The 17,016-nt window shown below is 39.6% G+C and overlaps 2 protein-coding genes across 2 annotated transcripts in view; one reads left to right on the top strand and one right to left on the bottom strand.

Moving 5' to 3' along the window:
• The window catches only part of NUDT6 (nudix (nucleoside diphosphate linked moiety X)-type motif 6), a 13,077-nt gene extending 13,010 nt beyond the window's left edge, over positions 1-67 (bottom strand). The window contains exon 1 of the mRNA XM_010575614.1: positions 20-67. Coding sequence (XP_010573916.1) covers positions 20-67 — 48 coding nt within the window. The remainder of the gene's footprint in view (positions 1-19) is intronic.
• SPATA5 (spermatogenesis associated 5) overlaps positions 66-17,016 on the top strand; it is a 203,453-nt gene continuing 186,502 nt past the window's right edge. The window contains exons 1-9 of the mRNA XM_010575615.1: positions 66-213; positions 725-849; positions 1,456-1,613; positions 4,832-4,890; positions 6,040-6,675; positions 8,789-8,918; positions 9,561-9,617; positions 10,474-10,597; positions 11,915-12,170. Of these exons, the coding sequence (XP_010573917.1) occupies positions 66-213; positions 725-849; positions 1,456-1,613; positions 4,832-4,890; positions 6,040-6,675; positions 8,789-8,918; positions 9,561-9,617; positions 10,474-10,597; positions 11,915-12,170 (1,693 nt within the window). The remainder of the gene's footprint in view (positions 214-724; positions 850-1,455; positions 1,614-4,831; positions 4,891-6,039; positions 6,676-8,788; positions 8,919-9,560; positions 9,618-10,473; positions 10,598-11,914; positions 12,171-17,016) is intronic.

The following is a 17,016-nucleotide window of genomic DNA, read 5'->3' on the forward strand; positions in this document are numbered from 1 at the left end:
CCGCTCCCCGGGGCGGTGCCGGCCTCTGCTCCCGGAACCGCTCGGCGGCAGCCGGCGGGGAAAGCATGGCCGCCTCCTCCAGGAGGAAGAGTAAGGGGCGGTCGGCCCCGGGAGGAGGAGGAGGCGGCGGCAGCTCGCCGCGGGCCGCCCCGCTCCCCGTCCCCGCGGAGGGCGGGCTGCTGGCGCTGGGTGTCGCCGAGGCGGTGGAAGCAGGTACGGGGGTGCGGGCGGCGGGGCCGGGCTCACGCCTGTCGCGGCTCGGCGGGCTGAGGGCGGCTCGTTTAAAAACGAGCTGCTGTAAGAACAGCCCTCCCCGCTCTCCCTCAGCCGGCCCGGGCGCGAGGGGCTGCCCCGTCCCCTCAGGGCGGGGCGGGGATCTCTCAGGTAAGGTCGGCTGAGACCCCGTGAAATTTGCCTTTTCTTGCAGCGTCGAAGAGCGGTGACCGCCGCAGAAGGGCCCCGCTGGTAGCTAGAACGGGGTGGAAAAGTCAGCAAGCAGCAGCACGTAACCGGGGGTGTTTTCAGGCCTGTCAGAAACAGTGCCCCGTTTTAGCACGGTTTCCCCCCAAAAGGGTCCCCGCGTTTCCCTCACGGCTGGGCGCTGCGCTTCACGAGGGATCAGAAGGGTTTTGTTAGTTGTACTGACTGGGGAGGGCCAGAAATACCGATTTCGTCCGATCGGTAGGGAAAAAATGACGTGTTTCTTTTCTCCTGAAAACGTTAGGTGATGACAAAGTTCCAAAAATGTTGCGAAGAGCCCTGGCCCAGCTGTCGCTGAGCAGCATGAAGTCCGCAAACATATGCATAGGTCGCCCGGTCTTGCTTACCTCTGCTGATGGGCGGCAGGAGGTGAGACTCTTCACTGTTCCTACAAGCGCTTTTCTGTGCTTTCCGTGTGTTTCTGTTGTATTCAGTATGGACCAAAATGGGTCATGCGTTGAGAAAGATAGCGAATGTGCTTTTCCATGTTTTCTACACGGTAGTTACGTCTTTATTCTCAGTACTGAGAAAAAAATCCATGCTGCTGATTTTTTCAAGAAATTTGTAAGTCATGTGTGTGAATATATGTATTATATATGCACACACATGTGTCTTAATAGCAAAGGAAGAGTATAGCCCTTTGCTTTTCTTTCTTCTTTGATGTGTAGCATTTCCTAGTCAGGACAGTGTATGCTTTTGTGTCATCTGCAGAACGTGTAGGGACCCAGTGGAATTTTTTAATCTCCTTTGTAGGCAAAATGTAACCCCTTCTTTCTTGAAAAGTGTCTGAGATCGTATTGTAAGAACTCAGTGCTCCTTGTATCGTACTCTGTGGCACCAGGTTTTAACCTAATCCTTCTTCCCCCTCAGCCCATGTTTTTCACAACAAAACATGGCTTACTTTAACTCAAGGACTGGAAAATAGAAGGGGGGGAAATCTCAACTGACAGTTGTTTGCTTTGAAACTCTTCCTAGGTCTGTACTGCTTGGCCTACCACAGGCTTTCCAGGTGGGAAAGTTGGGCTGAGTGAAACCACACAGAAGAACCTGAAAGTAAACCCAGGTGATGCTGTCACTGTGCAGCCTGTGACCGGTGCAGTTATCCAGGCAGAGGAAGTCGATGTGAAGTTGAGGTATGGAGCTTGTTATAACCTAGTGATATACCATGAAGTGTCTGCTTTGCACTGCAGATTCTCTTACCTCCTAGAAGATGCTATTTTTCTCTCTTGCTTTGATGGAATTAGTACCCACACAAAGGCAAACATGTGCAGATATTTGTAGGATTAAGACTAAAGTTTAGTAGCTGGTGGCTAACTGCTGCTACCTCCTCTGTGGGCAGTGGAGCAGCTCAGCTGTTGTACAAAATCTCAACTGAGGAGTGGTGCTGTTGTGGAGAATATGATGACACTAAGCTCGTTAGTCTTAATTAAAGATTCTTTGTTTTATGTTAATGAGTAGTAATGATAGTCCAGCACCTGAAGCAGAGGTCAAGCTGCCTGTGTTGCATTTGCATTAGGCAAAGGTGTGTAACTGCATGATCAAGGCAGATTCTTTAAACTTCTAAGTCGCTTGTAAAGGATGAGGATGATCTCTGTGTGTAGTTGATGTCAGGTTAGAAGGAGCCCGTATTGCTGCTGTTGTCATTAGGAAGTATACTGCAAACTGCTATCTGAGAAGCTCTTGTTGGAAAGTCCTGTTGCAGTTGAGTGAACTACTGGCTGACAAGCTGGGGACAGTGAAGTGATTTTTTTTTTTTTTTTTTAACCACTTCCCTTCAAAACTTCACCCTTGTATATGTGTGGTTTTGTGCTCCGCTTTTATTTACTGGAATATTTTTTTAGGATTGGAAACTCTCAGAGGTATGTTTTGTTTTTTAATTGAAATTGACCCGAACAAGGGAACAAAAGGTGCAAGTCAGAGTTGTCTTGAAATTGTGAATGCTTTGAGAAATTAGTGGTTTACTGATCTGCTGAATTACTTCCCATATTTGTAATTTTCATAACATTCCACAGAGTCAGCATTTGGGTTGATGGAGAATCTGATTATAGTTATTTCCTAAACAGAGTTATTTTACAGTTACTTTTGAAAGTGTCCCAACACTTTAATTTTTATAAATTAACTTCACTTCCCTGTTAAACCTCTGCCTTCAAGCATGGCATTGTCATCCATTTTAAAGGGGAGATGCTGTTTTCCAGCATACTGACTCTCAAAAAAGTTGGTGAGGCAATTTTGCTTTTTGTCAGTAATATCAGTTTAGCTTTAATCATAGTTTTACTGGTTAACTTGGCTGCGCGTTGTCTGCTGACTTCCTGGTGTCAGCTTGCTTTGCCCTCCATGCCTCTCTTCTCACCAGAAAATGAAAAAAATGGTATCTTAACGGTTTTTTGTTGTGGCTAATTTAATCCTATAGGAAGTTTTATTATTATAGCATACTGTTTGGTTATAGAGGTGGTTGAAAACACTCATTTCATTAAAAAACCAACCCCATGTTAAATTAAATAATTAGACCTAATCTATTTATATTTCCCTATGTTCATATGCAATGCATTCTTTCTTTAAAGCTTTGACTTTTACTGAAATCCACCTAAGGATGAGGTCAGAGGGATTGCATTTAATTTCTGAAATACTTACGATTACTGTAATTTTTTTTTTGAAACTGTTCCACAGCCAGAGTTTTCCCTCTCAGCCGGTCAGGAGTCAGGCTCTGAGGATTGTTCCATGTATGTACCATCAGATTAAAAGTCATGTGAATGACTGTTTTTCTAGAATTACTCTAGGAGAGAAAACATGAAAACAGTAATTGGTCTGGTTTAAGCCTGTTAATTTACTACAAACCATAGTGCTGTCCTATCATGTAAGAATATAAGTTATTAAAAGAATAAATGGAAATCCTATTTGAGAACTGCCTAGGTTTCTAGACAGTACAGGTGTAGTTCATTCTCTGCAAATTAATACCTCTGGGGAGTTGCTTGCATGCATAATTTAGCTTTTTCTTCCAGTTAAAAAATCAGTCCCCCACCTCGGACCCCAGCAATGTAATTGAGTATGTATTTACTTGTCAGGAACGGCTATGATATTTTGAGAGCTCTCCTCTAAATTAGCATAATACCCCTCTTTCCTTCAAGTTGCTTTCTGTATCAGAATTGAGAAACGGGTTTTTATTTCTAGGTTTAGAGCTCCCTCCATTGATCACACTTTTATTTGCAGCAGCTGTATCTGGTTTAAATGCCTTTGGTGCTGCTGCTGTTCAGCCCTTGGTGTAACGCTTTTCATCATACAGGTGTAAGTACTTAGAAAGGTTGTGGGCATTCATCTGCAAAGTGGATGTAGTGAAACCTTTATTTTGTTCTGGAAACAGAAGGGCTAATGTGTGAGGCTTGTACAGATTGGCAGAGGGGGGTAAATCCTAAGGAATTAAAATAAAAGGGCTTAATGCGCTTTAATAAAAGGTAAAGTGGCAAATGAAACAGGAAAAAGATTGTATGTATAAACCATCACTGAAAAATGATTGAATCACCACAGCCTTGTATGTTGCAGTGTATCTGAGGAGCAGGGATTGTTAATGTTTGTTCTCTCAGTGAGTTGTAAATGTGATGTAAAACGTTTTAATATGAACACCAGAGAAAGACATTTGCATAAGACACCTTTTACCTTTCATTTGCTTTGGGCTAAGAGCATATGTGTTCAGTCGTATGTTAAATCTCAGTGATGAGTTAGTGTTTGAGAAAATGCTATGGCTCTGTCTGGAGCTGGTGAGGGAAGTGGCTTAAGGCTTATCCGCTGAGTCAGTTAAACTCAATTAAAGAAAAGACTAGAAAATGCATTGTGGGGAAAACTTGTACTGTTTTGATAGTGAATGTGCAGTGCTTAAGACATGCGCAGTTTTGCAAGTGCTCAAGGCACTAGTTCAATCAATAGAAGACGTGTATGTGTGTTTGCAGGGCTGGAAGAGACCTACCTTATCTGTAATTTTTTCCAATTCAGTAAATGTAGCAATGGCCATTCTGCCTGGTGAGATGAGAAGCATGCATTCCGTGTTTGTAGTCTTTAAGAAATGATAAATATAACTTATGATGTTGTTTATTGCAGCATTTTCTGTGGGGAAAAAAATAACCCAAAATTAAATATATACTCTTGTTTTGTTACAATGTGTCTAATACCTTCAGAGTTAAGATGATAGGATCTGAAGACTGAAAAGTGCTCATCGCTCTTTTCTGTTTGTGGGGTTAAATCATATACTGTAAAATAGGTGGTATTCATCATCCTGGTGCCTTAGTGGTGTGGACTCTGTTTTGGTTTAGAACTAGTTACTGCTTGGAAGAACAGTTTGTTTTTTCTCTTCCTACCACAGGGACAAAGATGCCACCATTAATGCTGAGGAAATGTCTGTCTGTCTACTGAGAAACCTAGGTACAAGTTTTGTTGCTTCTCTTCTGACTGTTTAATTTTTGTAGTAGATCATCAAGTTTTGGATAGAAAAGCAAACAGTTTCCTCTTACGTTCTTAATCAAGGGCTTATGGCAAAACAGAGGATGTTATTCTGCTCACACTTCTAGGGATCTGCCTTCTTTGGACTAAATAATTTTGCCATGCTGTAAATATCTAATTGGCATTAATCGTGATTCCCTTCCCTCTGTCCATTATACATATCACTGGTTGACGTTATGGTTGTTTAGCAATCATTGCTGGCCTTCTGGCTGATATTGTGATGCATTTCAGAGTTTACTTGCATTATGAAGAAAAGAGTGCAATACTATGCATTAACAACTAGATAAGGGATCAGTATTGACATGAAATCCCATACTCTGAATCTTTTTTTTTTTTTAATGTTGGTGCTAAATAAGCAAAATTGCTCTTCATTGGGTGGTGGATATGTGTAAGGCAGGCAAAAAAGCAAGGTAAGTTATTCACGGTAGTGCTACTCAAAGCACTCACTACAAATAGTTCTACTCAAAGGGAATCTTCTGGTTTAGAAATTAATAACAGTATTGCTACGCTAAGAAGCAGGAAACATGAACTGCATTCCAAATTCATGAGTTTGGCTGGAAATAGTAAATCTTGTTTACATTTTTGCCTGTGTGGTTTTTGTGCCTGTATGGTGCATTCAGATCACGTTTCATAATCAAAGGCTAAAACCTTACCTTTTTTAGGCCGAGGCTCTCAAAGAAGGTGGGCTAAACATGAAATACTGTGAACCTGTAGGGCACACAGCAAATACAATATTTTTACTTCTTACAATACTAATGCCATAATCTCCCTTTGTATGGTGTACGAAATTTAAAATGCTCAAATTAATGATGGGTTTAGTATGAGAGATTACATATGATACTGACAAATGTTTATCCAGTTCAATCTGCTTGTGTACAAAAGGATCATTTAAATTACCTGAAATTATCTTGAAATTGCCAAACTACCTTTTGTTATGTTAATTTATAGCACTCTTTAGGCTTCCTGATAAAGAATGATTCTAATACAAGAATGTCTGAATGTTCTTGCTGCCAAAGTAGATTGAAATTTCTTCTTCTTTGTCTTTTTTTTCTTTTTTTAACCTTCTCATAGATGGGAAAATAGTTTTACCAGGAAACTTCTTGGCTTTCACTTTCTATGGCAAACCTTGTAACATTGTGGTGATGAAAGTGAAAGGAACTGATGGTGCAGAGCTGACTGTACAGGACAGTGCCATTTCTGGTGACATGCATGAGCCAGACCTTGAAAGATCTGATTTGGAGACAAGCGTGTTAGATTTGTCTTTACAGCTCGGCAAGATGGACATTGACGGTAGTCCAGAGGTTGCATCCATGAGCACACCAAGCAAACCGATGGATCCAGGTTCACCAGTTACACCCAGTTCTGCTGTGGCAGCCAGTGGTCAAGACTCTGGTCAAGGAGATAAAACCTACAGCAAGGGAGATGGTACAGACCTCACCGATGATTTGGAGTTGGCTGGGAAAGGAGGCGGTGAGGGACTCCCACTAACTGGCAAAACTGGAGCAATAAGCTGTACAGACAGTTTTTATTTCATTTCTTCAAGAACTAGAATCAATTTTATTGAAACGAGGACCAATGTAGCAGAAGATGTTGATTGTGAATCCCGAGTCACCTATGATATGATTGGAGGTTTAAGCAGCCAGCTCAAAACTATTAGAGAAACAGTTGAACTGCCCTTGAAGCAAGCTGAACTGTTCAAGAGTTACGGTATGATGCCTACGAATTTGCTTTCTTCATTTGGTACTAGTTTTTTTTCTTGAACATGGCTCGTTTGGTATTTTGTTTGTGGTTTGTTTTGGTTGTTTTTTTAAAACCCAAGTTATTCCAGGAATATGCACTGAATTTTATGTAACACCGATCTGGTATACTTGTGTGTCCAAACAATGTCAAACTGTTTTATAATTATACTGTATGGATATTATGAGAATGTTATGATTGGCTTGCGTGAAAAATAATTGAGTAGGAAAGAAATATGTGTGTCTAAGAAAATTCAGGTATGCATAAGCAGAATTTATAGCAAATAGGAAAGACTTCTATACTTGGGTATTTGAGAGGTGCAGATGTGTATGTCGTCGTAAGACTTTAATTTGTTTTGGTAGAGTCAACTAAATGTATTTTTTTAAGTTGAGAAAAACGCAGATTAATTCTTCTGCTGCTTTTATCCCTGTGTGTTGTAGGGTTTCTGCAAAACTTTAAGGAAGTGCTTGAGGCTGTTTACTCAGACTGCTCGGTGTGTTTAGTATGGAATTACAGGGTGGAGAAACTAACACGATTACTGTTGCCATATATAGTTATATCTAACATATATATGAACTTAGAGGATTTTTGTGACAAAGATAAAACTGTACTGTGTATTTATCACAAATCGATATGTACATAAGCAGGCATGTCTGCTCATTGTACTTGTCTAGGTGTGCATCACTGTGAGACAGGGCTCTTGCCTATAAATATTTCTTTAATATCATGTCTTTGAGGCTTTTTATTTCTCTGCCTTACGTCTTCCCATGCACACGCTTTAGAGAGGAGGTGATTTCAGTGATCACTGGGGCAGCTTCCATAAGACACAGGTAGCTCTTTCGATGTGCGTTGCTTGTGCGTGATCAGCAGGTGTCAGTGGGATGGTGTGAGGTGTCTTCATCCGCGTGTGGTCCAGCTCAATTCGCTGACCTCCAGCCTCAGCATCACCGCATGGTTTTGTGCTAGCATAAAGTTTGCTTCAGCATCAGTGTTCTTCATACTTAGTCCCAAAAGTGCTTGATCAGATTATCTACTAATTACATGAAAGATGATGATGTTTCTTCACTAGTTACAAACCGTTAGTAACCATCCAAATGCGGAGAGTCCTTGTCTTAGGGGGAGGGAGGCTGTCAGCTGAGGTGAGACCTTTGGTTCAGCAGTTCTATTTCTTGCCAGTACCAGAAACGCCACACGAGGGAGCAGCACATGCTTTAATGGACTGTTGTGAAGTAACCTGTCCATAAAGACACTCCTATCCTCTGTCAGTTAGCAGCTAATTTTTTTTCTTTTTGAGTATATTAGTTCCTAAGATTCAGCCTTTCTGTCCACGCCAGCTGTATTGTTCTTTGTCACCTCTGGGATGTGACCTGCCCTTCAAGCATCATTCCTTGTCTGGTATTGCAGTACCCAACTGATGTTTCTTCTTTGGTCGTATTTCAGCAATGTGTTTTGTGCCTGGATCAGTCCTTTGTCAAACGTTTGTCTCTTCTTTTTGCTTTCTAAATTTTAACCTTCTCTTTTCAGCTTTGTGCCCATTTAGTTTGGCTTGGCTGGTCTGAAGCTTTTTTTTTGGCTCTTTACCTGGGATCATAATATTACTTCATGCGGTTACCTGTAGTTTCTGTCCAGTTTTAGCTGTACACAGTGGTACATTGTTCTTCTAGTGTCCCTTATGTTCTGTGCCTGAATGTTTCTGTCTGTTTTGGCTCTTAACATTTGCCATTAAAGAGGCAAATTCATCCTTTTGATGTAAGTATTAGGTACTCAGCCCAAACAAACACCACAACGCATAGGGAGAATTATAATGTTGAACTCCTGAAAAATATAACGATTAAATAGTTGCTTTTTAAACAGAATCATTTGGACTTTAAAAAATGTAGATGTATGTCCCATATAAGTGTGCTCTTCCCACTGAAAGCCTACAATTTTATCAAAATGATATGTCTGTTAAAGAAGTTAATGCTGAGGTCAAGTTATAATCGGTAATAACTGGGACAGTGAAATGTGCAAGTGCAGGTTGTTCAGTCCGGCATTTACCACAAATAACTTTCTTCTCTGTTTGTGTGCATGTGCTTGTTTAAAGGAATCCCTCCTCCTAGAGGAGTGCTGTTATATGGCCCTCCAGGTACCGGGAAGACTATGATTGCCAAAGCCATTGCAAATGAGGTTGGCGCTCATGTTACCGTTATTAATGGTCCTGAAATAATAAGCAAGTAAGTCCACGCAATTTATTTTCATTAATTCTATAACCGTATTAGCCCAAAATCTGCCCTGGCATCTCTCCATTGTGGGTAAATGTAGATGTAGAATTGGCTATGGGCTATCTGCCCAAGAAAGTCAAAAACAAATGGGAAAGGGTTCTCTCAAGTAGGGCTTATGTTTCTTCTTGTAATAAAAGAGGTTTACTGGATTTGGCCAAGAAATTTCTGTAAGGCATGGACTAAATTAAAGAGGGGACTAAAACTGCATGTGCGATTGTGTGTTAGTTCTGCAACGAGAAGAGTGACTTCTTAAAGCATATATGAAATTAAGATGACACTGCGCAGACTAATGTCTCCAGGGAACTAATTTTTTTTTGTTCTTTAAAAGTACAGATAAAATTGTTTCTAACACAGAAGAGAGAAGCTTTTCCCTTTAATCTTTCTTCTAGTTACAAGATGGTTATATCTTTTTCTGTGCTTCATTTTACCGTAATTTCTCATCCTTGTGGAAATAAAGATTATTGTAGATTTGCATACACTTCAGGACTTTAAAAGGGTGCGCTATGGCTTTTTGGAACACACGAGCAGTAATTTTCCAAGTTGCCTGGAAAAGACCAAAAAATGTATTTTATTAAAATATTTTAATTATTGTAGGTTTTATGGGGAGTCTGAATCAAAATTACGTCAGATATTTGCTGAAGCTTCTCTGCGGTACGTTCTTTTGGATAATTTTATTCGTGTTCACTTATTTGCGGTATTGGTTCCAGCGTCAATGTTCTTAAAAGAAAAACATTTGCAAGAATCTTTGAATTGTAATTTTTTCCTGCAGTGGTTGTTTAAAAGGAAATAAATTTGTTTATATAGTGCTTAGCTAGAAGGAAAGCAGTGAAATTCTAGTATGCCTATTAAGTGCTTTTGGACACTACCCTTTTTAAGGGACTGTTACAGATGGTGCCAATTCGCTCGATCTTATCGTTAGAGCATTGTACCTTATTTCAACAGATGGAAGCATGAGCCAGAGTTTCACCTGGATCCAAGTTTTTCTGTCTGGTTTTATCTTTGGAGACCAATGTAGTACTGTGCTGAGACATGGAAGCCAGCTCTAAATGAGCTAGTGTTGGTACTGGATATAGCATGCCTCTGGATTAGGGTGGCATTCTGCCCAAATTTATTAGACTTGGTTAAGGCAGACTTTAAACTTCCAGATGATTGGTGTTCATAATATATTAACAAAAGACTATTGCATACTGTGTTTATAGAAGTAGCAAATAAAATGCTCTCTTATTACTCATGAAATCGGTATATTCAGTGGTGAATCTCTGGTAGAGAGTTATAGAAAAGTAGATTGGTAGGTCATCTTAAAGGTATTAATTGTCTAATATATATAGTCATTTTAGTTATCTGTTTGAGTAACATCATATTCAAGGATCAAGCTTTCAGTTGCTTAAGGGAATGGGACACTTGTTAATTTTTGTAGGAACTGGATGTTTTCCATAAACAGCTTTGCAGTTCTCTGCCTTGGTGTTTTAAATCTTCCTGAACACCTTAACTTTTTTTTTCCCCCCAGTCGCCCCTCCATTATATTTATTGATGAGTTGGATGCACTCTGTCCAAAGAGAGAAGGGGCTCAGAATGAAGTTGAAAGGAGAGTTGTTGCTTCATTGCTGACGTTAATGGATGGCATTGGCTCAGTAAGTAGACTGTATTGAGACAATTAATGTGTATGGGGACTAGCTGAAAAAAGAAGTTTAGCTTCTATAATGCAGCCAATTTTAGATGTGTCATTTGGGAGAAAAGAAAATAGGCTTAGGTGAGACTTCATATAGTAATCTAATGCTTTATTGGATGATAAGCAGAAGACATAGGAGGGGAATGTCTCCTGATAACTGTGAGATTAAAGAAAAGCAAGTTTTCTTCCATTCACTGTCTTCCCTTTGCTTTCTCCCACTCTTGTAATTTTGGAGATAAAACTGAAATTTTAGTGATAGCCCATCATTGAACAAGCCAGGTATTTTGAATCGCTCTGAAATCAAAGTCATCAAAATACTTCTGGTGATATGTAGGCTGCATTATTAAAGGCAACAACAGCTATTTCAAGATTGCCATAGTAATATTTAGGACATAAACAAAAGCCTACTGAAGAAACAGTAAATTTAATTGACTTGAGTACATTATGGACTAAGCCCATGAAGTTTGCCAATCTCTCATCTATTATTTTATGCTTATTAGCAGGAAAGATGAAAGAAATCTGTCCACAGCATGAAAATTAGTATCTCTGTTTATGTAATCTGCAAGTTTCTTATTATTTTCCTGCATAATAATTTCAGTTGCCCAGTCTGGAGTTGTTCATGGGCAGAACATATTTTCTGATGGCAAAGGCTGATGGATATTCTTTCTGGAGAAAGTGCTTCATTCACAAAAAAAGAATGGCACTGCAAGAGACCTCCTAGCTGATTTTGCCTCACTCTAAATGTGAAAAAGCAGAGCTTGAGGAAATTGGTTAGGATTTTTGACCTTGCTTCTCCTACTGAACCTACAGGAAGCTTTATAACCTCCTGTCTCTGCTGGTTTTGATACCTTAAATGATGTGTTTCCCAACTTTGTTTATTCAAGGTCTGCTGATACCTATTTGTTCTTGTGCCAATGCTGCCTTTTAGCTTAAACGCTTCTTTTTCTTTCCTTGGTGCTTACTTTCCTGATACGGGAAAGCAAGTTCTTGGGATTAAAGTGGGAGACACTGGGATGAGGGCGTCTTGGAGTAAAGTTTCTCTTGTGTTATTTGTATGTGCGTGCAGCCTATAGCATTGCTAAATTGTGATTAGGGATAGGTTGGATGCGATCACTCGTGGGGTATATATTCTGAAAAGTTTGCTTTGTTCCTTTAGAGCTAGCAACAGGATTTTAGTGTCTGTAATAGCTGGGAAGAGTAAGGAAGAAGTATGTTTATAAGCTGTGTGACATTTAATTGTATTTTAAAATTAATATTTTGCATTGTTTGATGCCTTCAGGAAGGCAGCGAAGGGCAGCTCTTGGTACTTGGGGCCACTAATCGTCCTCATGCACTGGATGCAGCACTGCGCAGACCTGGGCGTTTTGATAAAGAGGTAGAAATTGGGATTCCTAATGCCCAGGATCGTCTGGACATACTCCAAAAGCTTCTCAAGAAAGTTCCCCATTCGCTCACAGCCACGGAGTTGGCACAACTGGCTGATAGTGCACATGGTTATGTGGGTGCGGACTTAGCAGCCTTGTGCAAGGAAGCAGGTAAGACTTTGTGCATCTTATTTAGGATCTTTACTTTATTGTTAGTCTCTATTTTGTTTAAAAAAATAAAAATCCACTGTCTGTACTAATAGCTTTTAAAACAGTGACATTTAATTAATTTTTGTGTCAAAGAAAACATAGACAAGCATGGAATATGAGGAACAGCAGTCTGCTCCTGGGCAGGTCAGAAAAACTCTTTTGAGTATTAATAGATTTTAAAATTGAATATTAAGGTTAATAACACTAGGGAATCCCCTGTGCCATTTCTAGCATATTGGATAGCTAGCTGTCTGTCAGTAAACCAATGGTTTAGTGAGTTAACTGATACATCCCTTAAGAGTTTTTCTACTCTAGAGCCTACCCCTTCCATACAAAAATCCCAAGTCACTTAGGCTAGACAGCTTGTCCTGCAGGCCCTTGTTCCCCGGGTGTTGAGACTGTGGTGTTTACTGTGGCTCCCTTCCGTATTTTGTGCCTGTATTTCATTTGCTGGCAGATGAGGAGCTTGTGGCAGGGGCTAGGGGACTGTACGCACCTGGGACGGCTTGTGCAGTGGAGCTGGGAGAGCTGGAGAGCATGCCCTGAGCTGGGGGCTGGAAAGCGTCCCTTGGCCTCCAGTACAGGCATAGTCCTGGAGAATTATCCATGCATCATGCAGCCAGGGTTCAGTATGTTCCAGGGAATACTTAAACATGAGTTCACTTCTGTTTTCATTGGATGAAATATTAAAAGTATGCTCTATCAGTTCTTACATTTTGCTCGAATGCCTGTACGCACTTTAAGTGTTGGACCTTAAAGGGACCCATGAGCAGCCTTTTAAAACAGCCTAGTCAAAACATGACTCTTCAGCTCTGCTTACGCATATTTGCTCCCTTGTAGTTCGCAAATATGTTTGCTGTATGTGCTGGTTACTTTTATTTCCTTTGGCACTGGGACAGCTTCCTCTGGCAGTGGCACAGTGCATGGTTAATTCTTGCATCAGAATCAACTATGAAGATGACAGAAGTTTTATTAGGGGTGATGGCACCCGGAACAGTAAGGTTTTTACTTGCCAGTTCCCAGAATTTTTAAGGGATAGTTCTCAAATATGAATTTGTAGACTTTTGTATGGGTCAAAAAGAAAAAAACATGTACGGACACAGACTATTCTTTTTGTAGCGCTCCCCTGTTGGCTTTGGTTGTGTTTTAAGCTCTGTTTTAAGTTAGCAAACATTCTTTTTAAAACAAGTATATACAAACAACAACAACAACAAAAGATAAACTCCCATTTTATTTTCCTTCCTCTGTGTTTATGGAAGCTTGTCAGTCTGCCTGTGTCACAGTCCTCACATAGTAAATACTTAACTAATGTAATCTACACTTCTCAGTGGAAAGTGTTGTGGTTTCAATTCCAAACATGACCTAGCCTAGGCTTTACTTGTGCATGTGCACATTGATTCTGAATGTTTCATAATCCAGCTGTAAATAGGTGATATTTACCCACTTCATGAGGGCCTCTTAGAAAACAAATTTTGAATGTTGTGCAAATTGAACATTATGTGCTATGTAGATCCAAAACTTCTGGCATCTACCTGTGACTGATTGCAGGACACGCTGTTTTCTGGGAGCTTCGCATCCAAACCAGTGCTAGGACTGAGGGAAGGAGGATGTCCCCTTTCTATTCATCGTCTTTCCTGAAGTCTGAATCCATGCTGTTAAATTTCCCTGTTATTTGTTAACTTGGAGTGACCTCTGCTGGGGAGAATACAGTCCAGCGCCGTTAACTCTTTGCAGCCCACATGTGTTTTGCCTTTTCAAAGAGTTGCGGAAGCATGATTTGGTCAAAGTATTACATAAACTGAATTTAAGTTGCTCATGGTTAAGGAACGTTCTTAGTTGGATTCTTTTTTTTCTGATTAAGCTCTTGATATCTATTTTTTTTTATATTACATTTTCAACGACTTGTAAAATATTACTGCTTTCACTGGAGTTAAACTTAGAAAAGACTAGCTTTTATGAGGTAATGTTTCTCCTCAGCGGAGCAAGGTTATTCCATATGGCAAATTTTCCAGTGTTTTGTCTAGTCTTGTTTGTTGTTCCAAGCAATGGGCTTCTATTGCTTCACTTAAGAAACTGCGCTGTGGGCCAAGATAGCTTGCTGTCCAGGAATGCTCTCTGATATTCAGCCTAAGTTTTCCTTGTTTAGTTTTATCCCATTATTTCTATTTACATCCTTGTATAACACGTTCACTCTCCCTCCTCAGTGTTTACACCCTTCAGATATCTCTAGGCTGTTCTCATGTCCCCTACCTCCTCATTCATTACTGAGCCAAACTGTAAATATTTAGCTTGTTTAATCTTTCCTCATAAATAAGTCCTTCCTGCCTTCTGAGAAATTATGTTGATTTTCTCTGAACTCCCTCCAGTTTGTCAATAACCTTTTGGTAATGTGGGGCTCAGAATTGAACATAATATTTCGTATGTGTTACAACATAAAACATGATATAAACATACAGTTAAGACTGCCGGTGCACATTTCTAAGTAACCAAAATGCTTAATATTCAGACAATAGCTGAGTTAAGAGTTCTTTCACAAATCTTAGGGTTATTTGAGCCACTTACACACCATCTGTGTGTAAGTACAGGTGAAACATGGAAACTAATTTAGGAGCAGGAATTCTGAACTCAGAAATACATGTTCAATTTTTGGTACAAGATTATTGTTGCTTGCTAATCGTGTTGCAGTAGTGGTCTTTGGGAGACTATTGAGTCCTGGTTACCCTATTTATATCTTTAGGTACTTCATTTGAGGCTGGAAAACCTGAAAGTTTACAAGCTAAATATGTTTATATTCTTAATACAAAGTTTAGATCATTTCCAAAGGACTCATGCTTCCTTATCTTTACACTTCAACTCTGTTTTTTTAACAGATTTATAATATTGTGTATATACAGCTTATATAAACCAAGGGTGTAGTAATTAATGTAACATGGTAAATGTAGTAATTGTAGGGCTATGACAGGCAAGCCTTTCGCTTTTGTATCTGTAGTTAGGTTTCCTAAGATTTTCATTATAAAAGCTTTGATGTTTGTCTTCTATGTAATTCGGAAGAGCATGTGTTAATGAAAAGTAAATAGCTATTGTAAATATATTCCAACTGTTTTTTTGGCAGAAGTTGTTTGTTCTCCGGTGCAAGAATTGCTTACTGGTACTTCTGGGGTCAGACAGTCAAGTTTTCTGTTCTGTTCAGCAACTCTGTGCATTTTCATGGAAGTCACTAAGAAGTTTTAGGAGCTTTTAACGTTCAGCTTGTGCTGAATGTTTCTAGGCCTATGTGTATATAGTATGTACAGAATTGTGGTGTTGTGTGTGCTGGAATGGGCAAGGAGAGGAAAGGTGGACAAGAAACCTGGAGAATCTGTGCAGTGTGCTCTGGACTTTTACAAACAGGGTATTATGACCAAACACCTGTGAAATAGTTATATATAGATGGATATAATAATCAGTTAAGAATGTTTTTATTTGATCTGCTGAATTTTGAAAATATTACTGGATTTTTCTTCAATACCTTATTTTCCTCTACTAAAGACACAGTTCTAGCTTCTCACAAAATGAAATCAGAGTTTTGTGACTATATAGGAAAAATGTTAGTGTTGTGAAGCTTAGTATTGTTGCAAGAGTTGATAACAGGGTGACAGGCATCAGCTCTGTATGTGTATCTATCTCAGCCTTAATTGTTGCGCAGAGTACTGGTATCCACCCTCATATGTTGAGCAAGTATTATTTGTCTGTTTTACAAATAACTATGGTCATTCCAGTAAAATTAAATGTAAAACTGATATTTCTAATGTGGCATGTATCACTAGCTTAGACGCAATGCTTTCAGAATTAGTGTACCTCATCTCTGTTCAAGGTTACATTGTCTGTAGTGACTACACTGGAGAAATTGGGATTTGCTGTGATTATCTGCTGCCTAGCAATATGCTTGTGAGTTCCACAATTACCTGCATGCTTTCGTATAGGTTAACAGCATAGCACAGAAAACCTGCAAATACCGTTATGGGTACTGGACCACATCCTGTGGACATCAGCTTGCAATGAGCTCCTCATGGTAGACTCTTGAGGACTTGAGTACCCTCTGAGGGATTTACATGGACAGAATTCTTGACAAGAAAAGGGCTTAGTTATCTGTGCAGCTGAGAAAGTTGTATTCTTAAGACTGGGAGAGGCCTAGTGTGTCCTAAGTTATTTAGTAGACTACCTTGTAGTGTGAACAGCTGCCTTCTGAATTGTTTCATCTCAAACAGAGGCAGTGTCTAGAAGATAGACTCTGCCATATCCTTGTACATAATGTCAGTGTTTGTACGCCCCTGAGATCTTGTTGCTTCTGCTTTAATTAATTGGCCACACAGTCTTTTATTAATTCCGTAAAAAAATTATAGTGGTTTTAATTTAACAACAAAGATAAGCACTGCACTTTTTTTTTGTTTTGTTTTTTGAAAAAAACATATGAAATGTTAATTATGTAGCAGGGACATGAATGGTATAAACTGTACTGAATGTTAGAAGATGCTTAGCAACAAAGGTTTCCAAATATAGCAATTTATTATAAACTTATCCTTCTATGGCTGCCTGTAGCATTTCAAGAGGGTGAATATAAATATAGCTTGATTTCTTCAAGAAGTGGGTTCAGTCATTGTTTACAGAGAAAGGAAGTATTTGCTTTGTAACTCTTAAACTCTTTATCTTGAACATCCTTGTTCATTACACATAATTTTAGTGTGCTGATATAAAACACTTGGACTGTGATAAGATAGCATCATGAGGAGAGGAAGAACAAATGTCTTTGTTTAAATAGTGGTGTCTC

The sequence above is a fragment of the Haliaeetus leucocephalus genome, unplaced genomic scaffold (assembly GCF_000737465.1).
Source record: "Haliaeetus leucocephalus isolate CR32 unplaced genomic scaffold, Haliaeetus_leucocephalus-4.0 Scaffold484, whole genome shotgun sequence".
In the NCBI taxonomy this organism is placed as follows: Eukaryota; Metazoa; Chordata; class Aves; order Accipitriformes; family Accipitridae; genus Haliaeetus; species Haliaeetus leucocephalus.